At 34.0% G+C, this 17,534-nt stretch overlaps 1 protein-coding gene across 1 annotated transcript; it reads right to left on the bottom strand.

Annotated features, from left to right (window-relative positions):
- Positions 1-11,759: 11,759 nt before the first annotated feature.
- On the bottom strand, positions 11,760-13,307 carry LOC116207297 (senescence-specific cysteine protease SAG12-like). Its single transcript, XM_031540203.1, has 2 exons — positions 12,825-13,307; positions 11,760-12,567 (listed from the first exon to the last, which is right to left on the bottom strand). The coding sequence occupies exons 1-2, from the start codon at positions 13,261-13,263 to the stop codon at positions 12,107-12,109; spliced, it is 900 nt and encodes a 299-aa protein (XP_031396063.1). The 5' UTR covers positions 13,264-13,307; the 3' UTR covers positions 11,760-12,106.
- Between the last annotated feature and the right edge of the window lie 4,227 nt (positions 13,308-17,534).

Genomic DNA, 17,534 nt, shown 5'->3' with positions numbered 1-17,534 from the left:
AGTTTTCGTTCCACCGAATCTAATCAGGTATGCCGTCTGCAAAAGTCCCTATATGGCCTTTGTCAGGCATATCGAAACTGATATTCTAAGTTCGCCATTGCTCTTTCTCAATATGGTTTTCAACAATCCGGCGCTAATCACTCTCTGTTCACCTTCTCCCATGGTGACACATTTCTTGCGGTTCTGGTTTATGTTGATGATATGATTCTCGTGGCCAATGATTCTGCCTCGTGATCTAGTTTTAAGACTTATCTTCGCCAATGTTTTCACATTAAGGGTCTTGGTCCTTTGTCCTATTTCTTGGGGATAGAGATTATTCGGAGTGGTTCTGGTTTATTTCTCAACTAGTGAAAGTACACTTTGGATATTCTTACTGAAGCTGGTATGCTAGGTTCACGGTCTGCTTATTTGCCCATGGAGCAACAACACCAGTTATCTCAAGACAGTGGTGAAACTATTCCAGATCCGGGCCAATATCGCCGTCTGATTGGTCGTCTCCTGTATCTCACCATTAGTAGGCCGAAGCTCAGCTACCCTATTCACATTCTATCTCAGTTCTTGCAAGATCCTCGTCAAGGAAATTAGGACGCTGCTCTACGAGTGCTTCGATATCTCAAGCAATCTCCTGGACAAGGAATGTTTCTCTGTCCAACATCTCTATCTTTAACGGCTTACTGTGATGCAGATTGGGCTAGTTGTCCCATGACTCGACGGTCATTGACTGGATATTTCGTCACTTTAGGCGGGAGTCCCATCTCTTGGAAGACCAAGAAGCAAACAACAATCTCCAAGTCTTCCGCCGAGGCAGAATACCGAGCCATGGCCGCAGCTGTCAGTGAACTTTTATGGCTTCGTTCTCTCCTCAGCTCTCTTGGTGTTTATCATGCCGGTCCAATGCATCTTTTTTGTGATAATCAAGCGGCTCTCCACATCGCCTCTAATTCGATTTTTCACGAGCGCACCAAGCACATTGAAATAGATTTCCATTTTGTTCGGCAACATTTGCGCTCTAGAGCTGTCGCCACATCCCATGTGTCTACACGCTTTCAACTGGCAGACATTTTTACTAAGGCACTTAGGCGTGATCAGTTCCATTTTCTTCTCAGCAAGTTGGGAATTCGGAATCCTCATTCTCCAACTTGATGGTACCAGTGGTAATGAGTTAACACGGTTGAGACGGATGAGCGACAATGAAATGTAAAAAAATTATCGATGAATAGAAAGTGCTATATATATATATATTGTGAAAATGTCTGACCAAAAGTTACAAGTTAAAAAGGAGCGAGAAAAGTCGTGAGAATACAAGGATATTTTAAATTTTGGAAAAAGATATTGTACTTTTATATATAACATAGATAGATATATATGAGCAACGTGAGTCTTTTCCTGAGGCTAAAAAGCATTGGCCAAACCCCAAAAACATGAGCATATATATATATATACCAATTTCTCTGTAGTGTGAATTTGAGGAAAAATATGGATATAATTTGAAGAGAGTGCATTATAACCGTTCTATTTAAAATGGTAGCTTCTTTTGCAAATGAGAAGATGATTCCTTCTAAAAAAAGAAAAGAAAAATGAGAACCTAATTTGATTGAAGTAATCAAAAGAAAACCGCTCTATCTGAGTCCTCTAAGTTTTTCTTTTAATCAAATTCCTTCTGCCAAACAAGCCATCTACAATCTACACCAAAACTAAAACTCTTGCATATAAGCGACACTTGTCACAATATCAAATTTCTTCCTATTTTCTATTTGCTTCACTTACTTATATTACGATTCAATTTTGCATCATTTGACAAATTCCATATTTCGTTGAGTTGGCACAAGTAAAGTATGCCTTTTTAAAAAACACAAATGTAGATCAAAGGTTCAAATCTCACCTCAACCTAATACCCATGTATATATATTTTTTCTTTTTTGAATAAGTCCCATGGATTTTTTCAAGCCAATAAAAAATTAATAATGCGTTCTACATGTAGAAATTTAAATAATTTTTAAATTAAACATTTATAAATATATTTTTGATAATATATAATGAAGAAATGTTAGCCGCCATACATATCTTATATATTTTACGTGAGAGGGGACAAAACAGATAACAAAAGGTGTATTCCAATACATTTTAAAATTAATATTTGTAAGATAGATTAGATTAAAGATCGAATGAGTTTTCCGCGAGATAAAGAATTTCATGAGCGTACTCAGTCCATTATTGAGTATTTTCTTTTAGTTGTAGAAGTTTATTTCTTCAAATCATTTTTTTCATCCTTAAAAGAGTATTAATTGATGCAAATCGTAGCACGACTTCAAGGGATCCAGTTCAAGTTTCAATTGGACCGGTTACGCGACCACAAGCAAAGAAGTTTAAAGATGAACTCGACGGCCTGATTCAAGAAGTTTGGGCTCAAGCAAATTTGTGAAGGCCCATTGGACATGAACCACGTGATCAACAAAGATGCAACAACATGATTCAAGTTCTAGAAGATACCAGCCAAGTCTATGATGCAGAGAATTAACCCATAATAATGTCATTTTCTAGAAGTTTCTAGAATATTTGTTGAAGATCAAGAGAGGATATCATCAGATTTGTTTAAAGTTTAAATCTGATGGAGATATTCTAGGAATATTTTAGATTTCATATCTTTATAGATTAAGTTATATCTCTATAGATACTTTAGATTTTACTTTCCTTACTTTGCGATGAGACATGGCCAGATTCAGATTAGTTTTGGTCTACATATACTCATCTTGTCAAATTTTAAGGAAAAAAAAACATACAGAAAATTGTGAGAGTATTCTCTTTGGTTCCTGAAGAACTAATTTGAACTTATCGAAAATTTCCGTGGCGTTCATCATCGACTTATCAAACGGATCTCCACCACCGTTTGTAGCATCTTCCTATGTCGAGTTTCTTGTTTCGCAATAAATAACGGGTTGAGGTCAATTATACCAAGGTTCTTGTTTATGTTTTAAACAACGGGTTGAGGGTTTGTCAATCAAATCTGATCGTGGAACGATATTGGGATCCTTTAGTTGTCGGGTCTTGTCATTCTTGGCAGGAATCGCATCATTTGGTATCAGAGCATCAAATCGGGTTCATCCTATCCTTTTTGTTTCAATTTGCTGAGTTTCTCTTCGTCGAGTTTGTTCGTTGTGGATTGTTAGCAGCAAAAAAACAAATTTCGGTAAAAAAAAAAGAGCTGATAAAAATAAAAGGAAAAAAAATCAGCAAAAAAAAACAGAGCTGAAAAAAATGGATCGAAAGAAAAGAAAGAAGTTATCGTTGTCAATTTGATCCAAATTTTGTACATCAGGCCATTCTAAAGTTGTTACTTCCTTTATTGCTAATCCATATTGATTATGTTTCTAGAATTACATAATATCTATTCTTCCATATTCTTTTCCATATATAATCCTTCATATCTTTTCATCCATATAACATTCTGATATACTTCATACTGATTGCCTTTACTCTGGTTTCTTTTCTTCCTGAAATTTCCTTTGACCATTAATTTTCCTTGATGAGTTTTGGTGAATTGTTGCTGGAAATTTTGAAGTTTTTTGTTTAGTTCCAAGAGAACTGAAAGAGAATTATCGAGTGGAAAAAGGCAAGAGTGGTGAGAACAATAGAGGGTTAAAATCCACATATTTTTTTTTAGTGTAAACACGTAAGGGAGAGAATGGTGAGGTCCTTTCTTTCTAACTTTGTTTTACAACTATCATGTCTCACAACAGTGCTAAGAGTATTGCCGAAGTTTTTACGGAATATTTAGCCCTCGATGCATTGACATTGGTGGCAAGGAGAGCATTGAGCTTGTAAACGAAAGGAATTGAGGAAGTGCAGCGGGAGAATATCTTTCACACTAGGTGCTACGTTAAAGACAAGGTATGTAGTGTGATTATAGATTATGGTAGTTGCATTAATGTCGCAAGCACAACAATGGTGGAAAAATTAGGACTGCCCATGTTGAAGCACCCCAGGCCATACAAGTTGCAATGGTTAAATGATAGTGGTGAGATAAGGGTGGACAAGCAGGTGTTAGTTGCATTTCGAATCGGTAAATACGAAGATGAAGTGTTGTGTGATGTAGTACCGATGCAAGTGGGACATTTGTTGCTAGGGCGTCCATGGCAGTTTGATAAGTGTGTGAAGCATGATGGCTTTACAAACAAATACTCTTTTGTACTAAATCAATGATCAATCACTCTTGTACTATTGACACCACAGCAAGTATATGAGGATCAAGTGAGATTGCAAAAAGAGAATGATCAAAAGAAAGAGAGTGAATAGAAGAAATAGAGTGAAAATCATAGAAAGGCTGAGAAAAATAAGAGAGAAAAAGAAAATCAAAATTCGGCAATTGAGAGAAAATCAGAGAGACAACAAAAAAAATTATATGCAAAAATGAGTGAAATTAAGCGAGCAATGTTTTCAAATCAACCGATGATTGTACTTTTGTACAAAGAGGCATTTTTCAACACTAACAAACTTGACCTAGCTCTACCTAGTTCAGTTGTTTCTCTTTTGCAAGAGTATGAGGATGTCTTTCCTGAGAAAACACCTCGTGGGTTACCTCCAACCCGAGGGATTGAACATCAAATTGATTTTGTTCCCGGTGCGACAATTCTAAACCGACTAGCCTATAGGAGCAATCTTGAGGAGACAAAGGAGCTTCAACGACAGGTAAGTGAGTTGTCGGAGAAAGGGTACGTGAGGGAGAGTATGAGCCCATGCGCCGTTTCAGTTATACTTGTATCTAAGAAGAATGGGACTTGGAGAATGTGCGTTGATTGCCGAGCAATCAACAACATAACGGTAAAGTGTCGTCATCATATTCCTCACTTAGATGATATGTTAGATGAGTTGCATGGTTCTTATGTATTTTCTAAAATTGATTTAAAGAGTGGTTATCATCAGATTAGAATGAAAGAATGAGATGAGTGGAAAATTGCATTTAAAACAAAATATGGTTTGTATGAATGGTTAGTTATGCCTTTTGATTTGACTAATGCTCTGAGTACTTTTATGAGACTTATAAATAATGTTTTGTATACATTTATAGATAGATTTGTTGTTGTCTACTTTGATGATATACTCGGTTATAACAAAAACTTGGATGATCATAAGGAACATTTGAAATCTATTTTAGATGTGCTTAGGAAGGAAAAGTTATTTGCTAATCTGAAGAAGTGTACTTTTTGCAACAATAAGCTTGTATTTTTGGGATTTGTTGTTAGTGCACAAGGTATACAGGTTGATGAAGAGAAGGTACATGCAATCCAAGAGTGGCCTAGTCCCACAAGTGTAGGTAATGTTCGTAGTTTTCATGAACTTGCTAGTTTTTACCGGTGGTTCGTGAAGGACTTTAGTAGCATAGCTGCACCACTTACTGAAGTGATCAAGAAGAACGTTGAATTTAGATGGGGAGAAGAACAAGAGAAGACATTTCAACTAATCAAAGAGAAGCTAACCAACGCTTCTTTATTGTCTTTACCTAACTTTTCAAAAACTTTTGAGATTGAATGTTATGCTTCAGATATTGATATAGGTGCCGTTCTTCCGCAGGAAGGACGACCAATTGCTTATTTTATTGAAAAACTGGGCAGCCTTAAACTATCCAACTTATGATAAAGAGTTGTATGCATTGGTTCGAGCTTTAGAGACGTGGCAGCACTACCTATGGCCTAAGGAGTTCGTGATTCACAACGATCATGAGTCCTTGAAACACTTGAAGGGCCAACACAGCTAAACAAAAGACATACTCGATGGGTGGAGTTCATTGAGACGTTTCCATACGTCATTCAATATAAGCAAGGTAAGGAGAATGTGGTCGTCGATGCACTCTCTCGCATGTATGCATTACTCTTTACACAAGATGCAAAATTGCTTGGTTTTAAAAACATTAAAAATTTATATGCTGATGACAATGAATTTTTTGAAGAATATCGGGCTTGTGAGGAAATTCCTTGTGGTAAGTTCTTTAGGCATGATGGGTTCCTGTTTGGAGAGAATAAGTTATGCGTGCCTAATTGTTCCTTGAAGGAGTTATTAGTGCATGAATCTCATGGTGGAGGATTAATGTGACATTTTGGAGTTGTAAAGATTTTAGCTATTTTGCAAGAACACTTCTATTGGCCACATATGAAAAGAGATGTTGAGAGAATTTATGGTAGATGTGTCACGTGTAAGCAAGCTAAATTCAGAGTGCAACCCAACGGTTTGTATACTCATTTACCTATTCCTAATGAGTCTTGGATTGATATTTCAATGGACTTTATGTTAGGATTACCTAGGACTAAACGTGGGAGAGATTCAATTTTTGTGGTTGTGGATAGATTTTCTAAGATGGCACACTTTATTCCATGTCACAAAATGGATGATGTTTCGCATGTTGTTGATTTGTTCTTTATGAAGATTGTGAGATTACATGTCATGCCTAGAACAATTGTTTTGGATAGAGATGCTAAGTTCTTGAGCTATTTTTGAAAGACTTTGTGGTGTAAATTAGGTATTAAGCTATTGTTTTCTACTACTTGTCACCCACAAATTGATGGTCAAACTGAAGTAGTAAATAGGACTTCGTCTACTTTGTTGAGGTCAATCATAAAAAGAACATCAAAACATGAGAAGAGTGTTTACCACATGTTGAGTTTGCTTATAACATATCTGTTTATTTTGCTACTAAATTTTCACAATTTGAAATTGTTTATGGATTTAATCCTTTAACTCTATTGGATTTATCTCCTTTACTTTTGATTGAGCATGTTAATTTAGATGGCAAAAAGAAAGCTGAAATTGTCAAGCAGATTCATGAGAAAGTAAGACTCAACATTGAGCGAAGAACGGAGCAGTATACAAAACACGCCAACGAGGGGCGTCGTAAGCTAATTTTTGAACCCGGAGATAGGATTTGGTTGCATATGAGGAAAGAGAGATTTTTGGCGCAAAGACATTCCAAATTGCTCCAAGAGGGGATGGTCATTTTTAAGTCCTAGAGCGCATCAACGACAACGCTTACAAACTAGACTTACCTGGTGAGTGCAATGTAAGTGCTACTTTTAATGTTGTTGATTTGCTTCCTTTTGATGTAGGTGATGAGTTGAGGGCAAATCCTTTTCAAGAGGAGGGGAATGATGCAAATCGTAGCACGACTTCAAGGGATCCAGTTCAAGTTCCAATTAGACCGGTTACGCGAGCACGAGCAAAGAAGTTTAAAGATGAACTCAACAGCCAGATTCAAGAGGTTTGGGCTCAAGCAAATTCGTGGAGGCCTATTGGACATGAACCACGTGATCAACAAAGATGCATCAACATGATTCAAGTTCTAGAAGATTCTAACAAAATCTATGATGCAGAGGATTAACCCATGATAATGCCATTTTCTAGAAGTTTCTAGAATATTTGTTGAAGATCAAGAGATGATATCATTAGTTTGTTTAAAGTTTAAATCTAATTGAGATATTATAGGAATATTTAGATTTCATATCTTTATAGATTAAATGTGACTTTGATTGGACAAACGTTGAAGGTGAGAGATTTTATTTTCTCAAATGGGTTAGTGGCTTAGAGCCTCAGTGGTTATTTACTATTTAATTGCTACAGTAATTTCAATCTAATTTTTTCATAGTAATTGATGTAATAATTGTCAGTAGTGAAAGTGAGACCATATGAGAACTTTAATATTAGTATATATACATTTTTAATTTGTAGAAATAAAATAAAATATATACGTCAATCGGTAGAGCATGAGTGTTCAAAATGTCATTAATGGTTGAAAGATAAATATTTTTTTCATAGATAAAAAATTATTACTCTATTAGATAAGTAGTAGCGATATAATAAATTTTTTTAAATATTTCAGCAAAAAGAAAAAAAGCTTTTTTAAAATTAACATTCCTCCAATTTAGAATTAGTATGCTAAGTTTTGAGGATAATTTTATCATTATCTTAAGTTTTGAGGATCTATTAAATTAAAATGTTTCACATCCAAACATATTTATGCATATATATTAAAATTATTAAATTTTTATTTAGAAACTCTTAATTTTTATTCGTTTATTATTAATTTAGTCATATTTAATTCTAATTATATATTATTTCACATATATTAAAATTATTAAGTTTTTTATGCATTTTTATTAATTATTTTTATTTATAAGTTCTTAATTATATAAGCTACAATTGTGCTACTATCTATTACACTGTATTTAATTTAATGTATATATATATATATATATCAACATAGAATAGATTTAGATTTTTATCCCTAACTTATTATAATATTTACCTTTACAACGCTATTAATTGCCATGAAAGTCGGGGTTTATATATATACTAGCTTTCAAACCCATATGTTGCATGGGCTTATTTTTAATAAGTACTTTTCACAATTTTTAAAAATAAATTGATTTCTTATAAGTAGAAGAATTAAGAATTTCAAATAATAATCTTCATATATTAGCCCTCATTAATAAATCTCTCTCTGAATCCTCTCAATTTCCTTTAAGTCTAATCCCTCCCTCCAAACAAGCGATTATAACTAAGAGTGTTGCTATATCCTCCTAACAATCAATTTAAGAAATCCTCCTAATTGAAAATCCCAGTCACAATGGTATGTGTTGTAATGATACAATATCCAAATGTTATTCAATAGATGTGAGTGAGATTTTGAATTAGGACGATCTTTAGGAGCATAAATTAGGAGAATTTAGCTTTTTTTGTATAATTAACACTCATTTTCCTTCTATCTGGTGTTATACAACGATAGGGTGAAAAATGAGATACGAGGTCCTAACATGCAAGTTTGATTATTCTTTTTGCCTGGTATAGAGGTATTGATAAAGGATTTCAGATTAAGGTTGATCAAATGAGAAAATAGTAGGCCATAGAGACGTAATATATGGAAGTATCCATTTTTCTTTTCATGCAAGGACCTCCACTTACAGTGTAAGATATACCTTTTTCTGTTATCTTGAGGAGTGTAGAATGAAATTAGTATTTTCAAAAGACGTCTTAGTCCCTTTCTTTATTTCTTAATTAGATATGTTCATGGAGAAGAAGCCAGTTGAGACTAGGCTATTCTGCAATATAATCATATGATTGATCAGATATTTTCACTTTTCCATATATTTCAGTTTTGTTGATTTGAGTTTTAAAGCTTGACTAATAATACATGGTGTATCATCTATGAGGTGGGTGTTTAATTTGCTTTCATTGATATATATTTCTTATAATCTTTTTATTTTTTTTCCATTTTCCTGAAAGGTAAATTTTTCTATGTTATTGAAATTATAATCATTTAATAACATATATAGATAATAATTTTATTCAAAAAATACAGAACAAGAAAAACGAGAACGGGGGATGAAAATTTTCGTCCCTAAATAAGGAAATTCCATCCATAATTCCAAATCTGGCCAGATCTGAAAAGAATGTATCTTGTGTAATGGATGTACTACATGGTATTGTGTCACCAGACACATAAAATATTTTATTTTTATTAATTATAAATTTTTTTTGTGATATTTCTAAGAATTAATAGAAATTAGGAAACATTTATTTACTTATGACATTGGCACGTATTATACCCATTACATATAAGTATTTCTCGAATTTAACAAAGATTTGCCAACGTCTCTAAAACCTTCTGCCCTCATAATCCATGGACGGAACTTTCCATCCCTATTAGCTAAGACAGAAGTCAGGCGAGAAACCATCCGAAATTATGGGGATAGACATTGGGACGAAATCTTTTGTCCATATTATAGGGACAGAAGTTTCCCTCTCTCCACCCATATAGATTAAAACATGTACGGAATTCCCATCTATAGAAGGGACTGAGACCTCCGTCTATGTTTTCGTCCTATTTTTTAAACATAAGGACGGAAATCAATTCCAAATCCCGTGCATTATGTAATTATTTATTTTTCAAATCGTTGACTAGGGACGAAATCCATCTTTGGTACAATATTCCTCTCAAATTAAGGAAAATTCATGTTCATATAAAATAGTTTTCTTGTAACGATAAAGAGAAAGATAATTATTTCACGTGCAACGCATGTGTTATCCTACTAATTTACCCAAAAGTTTAAAGATTTAAATTCTATATGAGTGGTTTATTTTTAAATCCAAATATCTTCTACATTTTCGATATTAAAATTTAAGAATTGATTTAGAAAATAAAAGGATTCAATTAATAACCTTAATTTTAATTAAAATAAATTTATTCATGTGATTTTACTAATCTTATTTGTAAAATATATAAATTAATGATTCTTTAGCTAATAATATATTCTTCTATATAAATAAAGTATTCTTTATGTAAAATATATAATTTAATACTTTAGTAAGTTTAATCCTGCAATTATATGGTAACTAATTTTTTAAAGGTTTAGTTAAAAAATAAAATATGTAAGTTTCTCTACGAATAATAATCCCACGTAACATGTGGGTGAAATAAAAGGGAAAAACCTCAATTATTCAATCAATATTCTTTACATTCTAATCTATATAAAGTTATATCTCATGCAATAAACGGGGTGGAATGGTAATCTAAAAATTTTAAGTTAATTTTTAAAATAATTTTAATTAAATTAAAAGTAATTTAATATCATGTATATTTTTTGCCCAAATTGTATACAATACATTTACTATGCGATTATGGATGGAATGGTAAAATTAAGTCATCTAAAATTTAATTTAATAGTAATATTTTAATTAAATTAAAAGTAATTTAACATCATATGTATTTTTGACCAATTCTACACAATACATTTACCCTATGTGATATGACACGGATTACACATTAAAATAAGAATCATATTTTTTATAATCACTCCTCAATTAAAAACATAATTTATACAAAATAATTTTGAAGTGATAGATGACTTTAGAGTCAATATTTGAACTAAAATTCACAAATCAAAAACATTAATATATAATTAGACTTTAATGTTGCAAATCTCCATTCTAAGTTTATGTGAAAATAACCTAGTATGAAAAATAAGATTCATGTTTTATAAAACAAATAAATCTCTAAGCGCATACGATTAATTATAACATATTTATTTATATTTTGGACCATGATTTATATTAATTTACTTTATTTTGAAACCCATAAAATATAATTACATTTGAAAACATTAAGGAGTATAATTTTAATTTTGAAAGCAAAATATTCAATGGAATTTCATAAAAAAATTACTCGTGGAACACTCGGATAAAAAGATCGAGTAATAATTAATTGTTAAGCCTGTCTTTTTTGTCTGTTTCAACAAATGAATCAATATATTATCTGAAAAATAGTGAAAAGTATGATTTCTATTTTTTTTTTCTTTTTTAATATAATGAGGGGTTATGAGTTTCACTGAACTAATCGCCATTCTCTTAATTGAATTGCAATTCAACTAAACTTGGCCCAATCTTTCATGATCCCATTAATATTTTGCAAGACCATGGAACAGATTAGTCTAACCACATAGGCCATTTAGATGACCCAGTGGAGAGTATTCTCCTACATTACTTTTGAGTGACTTCGACTTAGGTCTTCATCAGGGAAGTTGGGCTACTCAACACCAGGCCACCTTATTAGGTTAACTGCGAACTCTTATCTTTTCGGTGGACCAAGTGTAATCTCTGTTAATTCAAGCAAAAAAAAAAAAGTGAGATCTTTTTAAATTTCACGTGAATATAAAATGTCACATATTCTTAATAAGTATTAGCATAGATACTAAGGTTTTCTTTTCATGTTCATTATAGTGACGAGAAATGGATGAGTGTTATTTAATGCAGCATATCATAACTTTCTAATTGACCTCTAGACATGATAGGTCTAGCGTTGTCAATGTAGAAAGGAATACATAAAGTAACATTAATATTAATTGGACATAACCTCTAGCATGCGACGTATGCATGCATTTTGATTAGTTACTTCAAAATATCACCCCCCACCCCCCGGGGCGCCGGGCGAAAAGTGCAGTCAAGCAGCAGTTGGGTAGGATGCTTTCATGGCAATACCACACAATCCTTCTGCAGCATCGGTATCTCTCGCCATCCTTATATAGCCCTCCTCTCCCCATCCGGTACCCCAAGAGTTCTTTATCAGCTAGTACTTGGTGTCATCTTCGCCAATCCCGTACCCCACTATGGTGACCCCATGGTTCAGTTCAGTATCACACTGTCCTGTGAATACACCACTCTGGTAAAATCGGAAGTCGTTCCCACTGGCATCTATGGCAACAGAAACCGGTTGCTTGGCCACTGCATTCAGTAGAGCAGACTCGCTGTTAGCTGGCACATCCTCATATGCAGTGATTGTTGCTGCAGGTGGGGATGCTTTGCCGGCATCGCAAGTTCCATCAACTGCTTCATAGGGGTAATTTTCTTCTGTGGTCAGGCCGTTCTGAATAATGTACTTGAAAGCTGTGTCCATCAATCCGCCATTGCAGCCATGGTTATCGGTATCACAGTCCACCAACTGTTGCTCCGACAGTGAGGTTAGTTTGCCAGTACTGAGCTGGTGAATCCCCTCCACAGCTGCCACAGCGGAGAATGCCCAACAACTTCCTATGATTTTCGAAGCAAACAACATAATAACAGAGGTTAGATTTATCAAATGACCCCTTAACATGAAATAAAAATTATAAAATTCTCATTGGACCTATAAAAGACTGGACCCACATTTTAATCCAAAAATTAAGCTCATAGGGTAGTAAACTCAATCATCTTATATACTGAGGGATTTCTTCTCAATGTTCCATTGTGGCAATAAAAACTCTCGAAGGGGAAAAAAAAAACGAAAAAGAAAAAAGAAATATGCATACCGCAATGTCCTTGGTTCTTGATGGGTGTAACAGCTCCTTTCTGCCTCCAATCCATGCTGGGAGGAATCTCAGATATATTCTCATACCTAAAAGGTGGTGTTCTGACTGACGACTTTGAGTGAAAGCTGGGCTTGTAACCAGTTCGAGTAGTCCGGAATTCCTCATTTGTCAGGTCAGCAAACACATTGAGCCCTAGCCGGTACGGCTTGCTTCCATCTCGATTGACAGACTCGATATACTCAAGATTGCTCTTGAATATTGCGAACCGCGTCTGCTTCTCGATCTCATCGGCATAGACACGTCCAAACTGAGACATCCACTGCTCGTGCTTCTCTAACATGGTCGACGCTTCGTGGAGGGTCCGGGACCGGGCTTGAGATGGCCAAAGTCCTAGAATTGCTATGAGCACATAGAGAAATAATTTACTCATGAAAGCCATTGTCCCCAGGCCCTTCCTAATAACTTTTGTGGGGTTTGTATTTGTTTGATGTAGAGCTGAGTGTTGCCCGAATAGCTCTGGGTGGGTATTTATAGAGAGAGACTATGAATTTGTTTCATCATTTGCAACTGAAAAACATGTGCCTCAAAGGTTAAAATCCTCAAGTCAACCTGGTCAACTTGTTTGAGAAATCAGTGCCGTGAGGGCTGCTTCCTTCTTCTTTTTTTGTTTTAATTTTACCCCAAAAATCATGAATGACGTCTATTTTTAAAAATTGTCATGAACTTTTCTTTTTTACAAATAAAATCACAAATTATCATTTTTTTGTCAAATTTATCAATAAATCTTACTAAAGTGATAAGCAGTTTTTCCAACCTATAATTATTGTACATTTACAATAAAACAATTTTAAAAAAAATCTAAATCAGAGAAGGGCATGAGTGGCCAGTGCTGGGAGCATCCCTGTCGGCTCCCCATCCCCCGATCAGGTTTGCCATTGGGGTCAGAGCACACCACTAGAGTTCTCACAAACTACGCCGAGGGTGGGGGCTGTCTCGACCGCGACCACCCCCAGACAGCAGTGGCCTACACAGTCTAATTTGGCGACGACCTACTACATGGGTGACTGCTGAGTGGTCAGCGGGGCCAAGGACCCCTCGCCCAATTTGGGAGATCTTTTTGGACAAACATCTTCTAACTCAGGGGTAGGTGGCCATTGGGAATGCCCCTACCATCTTGTCCGAGAAAATTTATGTTTTTGGAATTCTTATTTTTTACTTTACTTTATTATATATTGTTTTGATGTTTGCATTTGCCGCCTCGCTGTCATTCGTTTGCCACGTCATTAAAGTTAACGAAATTATTGAGGGATGATAGATTTGACGAACATATGATAGTTTGTGATTTTATTCACCAAAAAAATGATAAAATCGAAAAAAGTGACAAAGTTGATAATTTTTTAGTTAATTAACCTTTTTTTTCAATATTATGTATGCAAACTTTTCCACTGACATTACCTTATAGGAACGAAACTATATGCGTCTTATGTTCTAAATATAGTTGATTAATTAAGATACAAATTTAGGCTATATATTGTCTTTGGGTAGAATTTTCAGTTATATATTTCAAAATCTATCTGAAAACTTAGAAATTTAGATACTAATATGCGACATTGTAGGTGATAAAACTTTCACAAGAAATATTAGTTAGTTGATGCCCGTGTATTGCGTGGTAACGTTTCATTATTATTTTAAGACAAAAATAGGAAATCAACACTTATAGTATATGGATCACTATTGATTGAAAAGGGAAGTTTAATAAAAACCATATAATCTATTCAACCCAAAAAAATGTATATTCTACAAATAAACAAATAAACACTATAAATTGTGAGTGCGATTAAAAAGTAAAAATTGCAATAACAAACAAATACTTACTCTTAAGAGAAGTGAAAATGCAAATCATCCATATTAAGAGATAATAATATGTATATACGTAACATACACAAGTGAATATGTGATGTGTAAAATGAATTTTCATATCTTATATTTATAGTATATATGGTACATCGAATTATGAAAGAATCACATATATCGAGGAGTTATTTTCAATTATCGAGAATGCATTAAGTTTTTCAAAACTTTTTCTTTATTATATATTAGCACATACAAATAATATGGGCAATTATTTAAAATTCGTTGGGTATAATCCTGAAAAAAAATCGTAAAGATACATTTTAATTGGAATTGAATAGACAATATACGTGGAGTTAAGGGTTTTAAAATTTCGTTACATAGCGCAACAACATCCCATGCCTCGACTTTTATATATTTATATTGATTGCTTGAAAAATCTAAAAAAACCACAAAAGCCATACCAATACATGGAAGAAACTGTTTGCTCGTTGGAGGGACTAGTAAAAATTTTGGTAAATCTATAAGCTATTGACCAATCTTCAACCCAAAAATTCGAGCAGATACATTGTGAAATTCAATCTCTTATAAATTAATCCATGGTTTTCTTCTTTATTTTTTTCACTTAGGATATCAACTCCCAACACCCGCTTTCACATGGTAACATTTAGTATTACGTCACTAGTAAAATTTCCACTGAACTTAGAAGCAATTGGATATATCTCCAACTTAAAATCTCAAGCTGATAAATACTCATGACAATGTGTGGCTTTCATGCTTTTCGTACACGTACCATGTGAATTTGAACTATAGCCCTCAAAAAATTAACTACAATTCGGCCCATTTCCATGATCAGGATATAACCACGAGGTTAATTTCTTTTTCGGCACCTAGGGTGAAGATGAGGGGGGTTAATTGACGATGAGGCAGGCTTCCTCCTGCGCACTCAGACTAATCTAATCTTGAATTTCAATCTTGAGATTGGACCACCAATATTGAGAGCGGCCAAAAGTGCGCTTATGTTAGTCCCCCTTCAACCGAGTATGGAAGAAGAAGCTTGGTTCGTGACTAGTTGTTGAGAGCTATTTTAGTGCAAGTGGCACCTGTAGGCAAATATGAAAAAGGAAATCACATGTTGTCATGTGATGGCGTGTATTGAGAAGTAAATTACATATCCTACTTGAATTAGAGAAGATAGCATAATAGTATTTATATAAGATACAGGTTCTATCATCTAATCGTTTTAGTTTTTAGGCGAAAATGAGCTAAATCCATTCGAGCTCAGTGGAAATTTTACAGGACATACACGCGACCATGAAAATCAAGGAGGAGTAGAAAAAAAGAAGATAATGGACAATGACTTGATGCTGGTTTTTTTTTTTTTTAACTTTTTCCATGACTGCCTAGCAGAGAGAGCGAGTCAACGGTCATAGTAAGGAAAAGGGAATTAAAGATGCCAGACATATGTGGGGGCCCATAGGGCCGAAACTACGGGAATGATTTAGTATGATTGATTTATATATTGAATAACGTTGAAAATTAACATTTAATTTGTAGTATACAAAAAAATCTATAAAAAAATGGTGAACAATCTGAAAATAAAAATTAAATGATGCAAAAATCAGATCTAAAAATGTCAAAGTATATAGTACTTGATCTTAATTTGAAATATTATAGTTCCTAAATAATTACAATAACATTTAGAATATTATTTTCAGGACGAGCTCATAGTGCAGGGAAATGCTCATTCTGTGTGAAAAAGCTTCAATAGTTAATGGGTATTAGTAAAGATATTTTAAGAGTATAAGAGGCACATATTTTTGTTTCGAGAAGCTAATGCCAATCTAATGGACACAAATAATTCAGGTCTGAGCTGGATCGATGTACTAAGGGTAAAGCTCTTTCAATTGTTGCAATCACAGGACTTGAATAACAAACCTTATTTAAGGGAAAATAGCGTCAAACCACCTTAATCAACTCATATTTTGAACTTTTTTAGTGTGATACAACTTCATTTACAAAGTACATGCATCGAATGTAATAAACTTAGGTGAGCTTTTACTTTTTAAAATTTTTGTAAGCGAGTATGGGCTGTTAGTACTTAAATTGTTTACACACTTTCATAGAGTTTTGGTTACAGATATGACAATAGAAGTGTAATAATGGAACATGAAAGAATCTCTTTCTACATTTTCTTTTTTTAATGCAATTGGGCTTTGGCCCCCAAATTGATCCCAAAAAAAGAATCCCTCTGCCAAAAGAGACATATTTACAAACGTGAAATTAAGGATCGCAATTCATAGCACGTTACGCTATTAGCTCCGGAGGAGATGCGATGAAGATAGAGAACTTGCCTATCAATCTAACGGGATTGTTTAACTTGCAGAAAGGGTTAAAGAAGAAGAAGAAGAAGAAGAATGAGAAAGACAGCCTGTTCTCTGGGCGCAACTCATTGCCCCCTTCATATGCCTTGTTCTTTACTTCCTTTCTCTATCAGTGAGAACCATGTCAACGGTTGGCCCATGGTTTGCTTGGCAGTCTCTTAGCAGCGATACCATATAATTAAATATGAATATTAGTTATTTAAGTGGTTCAAAAAATATTCCCCTTAAGCAATGTTCTATGTAATTCCTAATATGATCATTATTCCCAAATATTAAGTTCAAGTCTTACGTGTGAAAAGGGAAATCTGGCTTGAACTTTGAGTAGTTGAGATCCATTGGACATAAGCATAGAAGGTGGTGTAGGGGGAAAAAAATCAGCATCTTATAATTAGAATTAGCTTCAGAATGATGACCAATGAGGCTTATTTCCATGACATTAACTCATAAACTGCCGATATATATAATGGCTTCTTCT

Source organism: Punica granatum, chromosome 5 (genome assembly GCF_007655135.1).
Source record: "Punica granatum isolate Tunisia-2019 chromosome 5, ASM765513v2, whole genome shotgun sequence".
NCBI classification, from domain to species: domain Eukaryota; kingdom Viridiplantae; phylum Streptophyta; class Magnoliopsida; order Myrtales; family Lythraceae; genus Punica; species Punica granatum.
The sequence above is the reverse complement of the archived record's forward strand: the minus strand, read 5'-3'. Positions and strand labels throughout refer to the sequence as shown.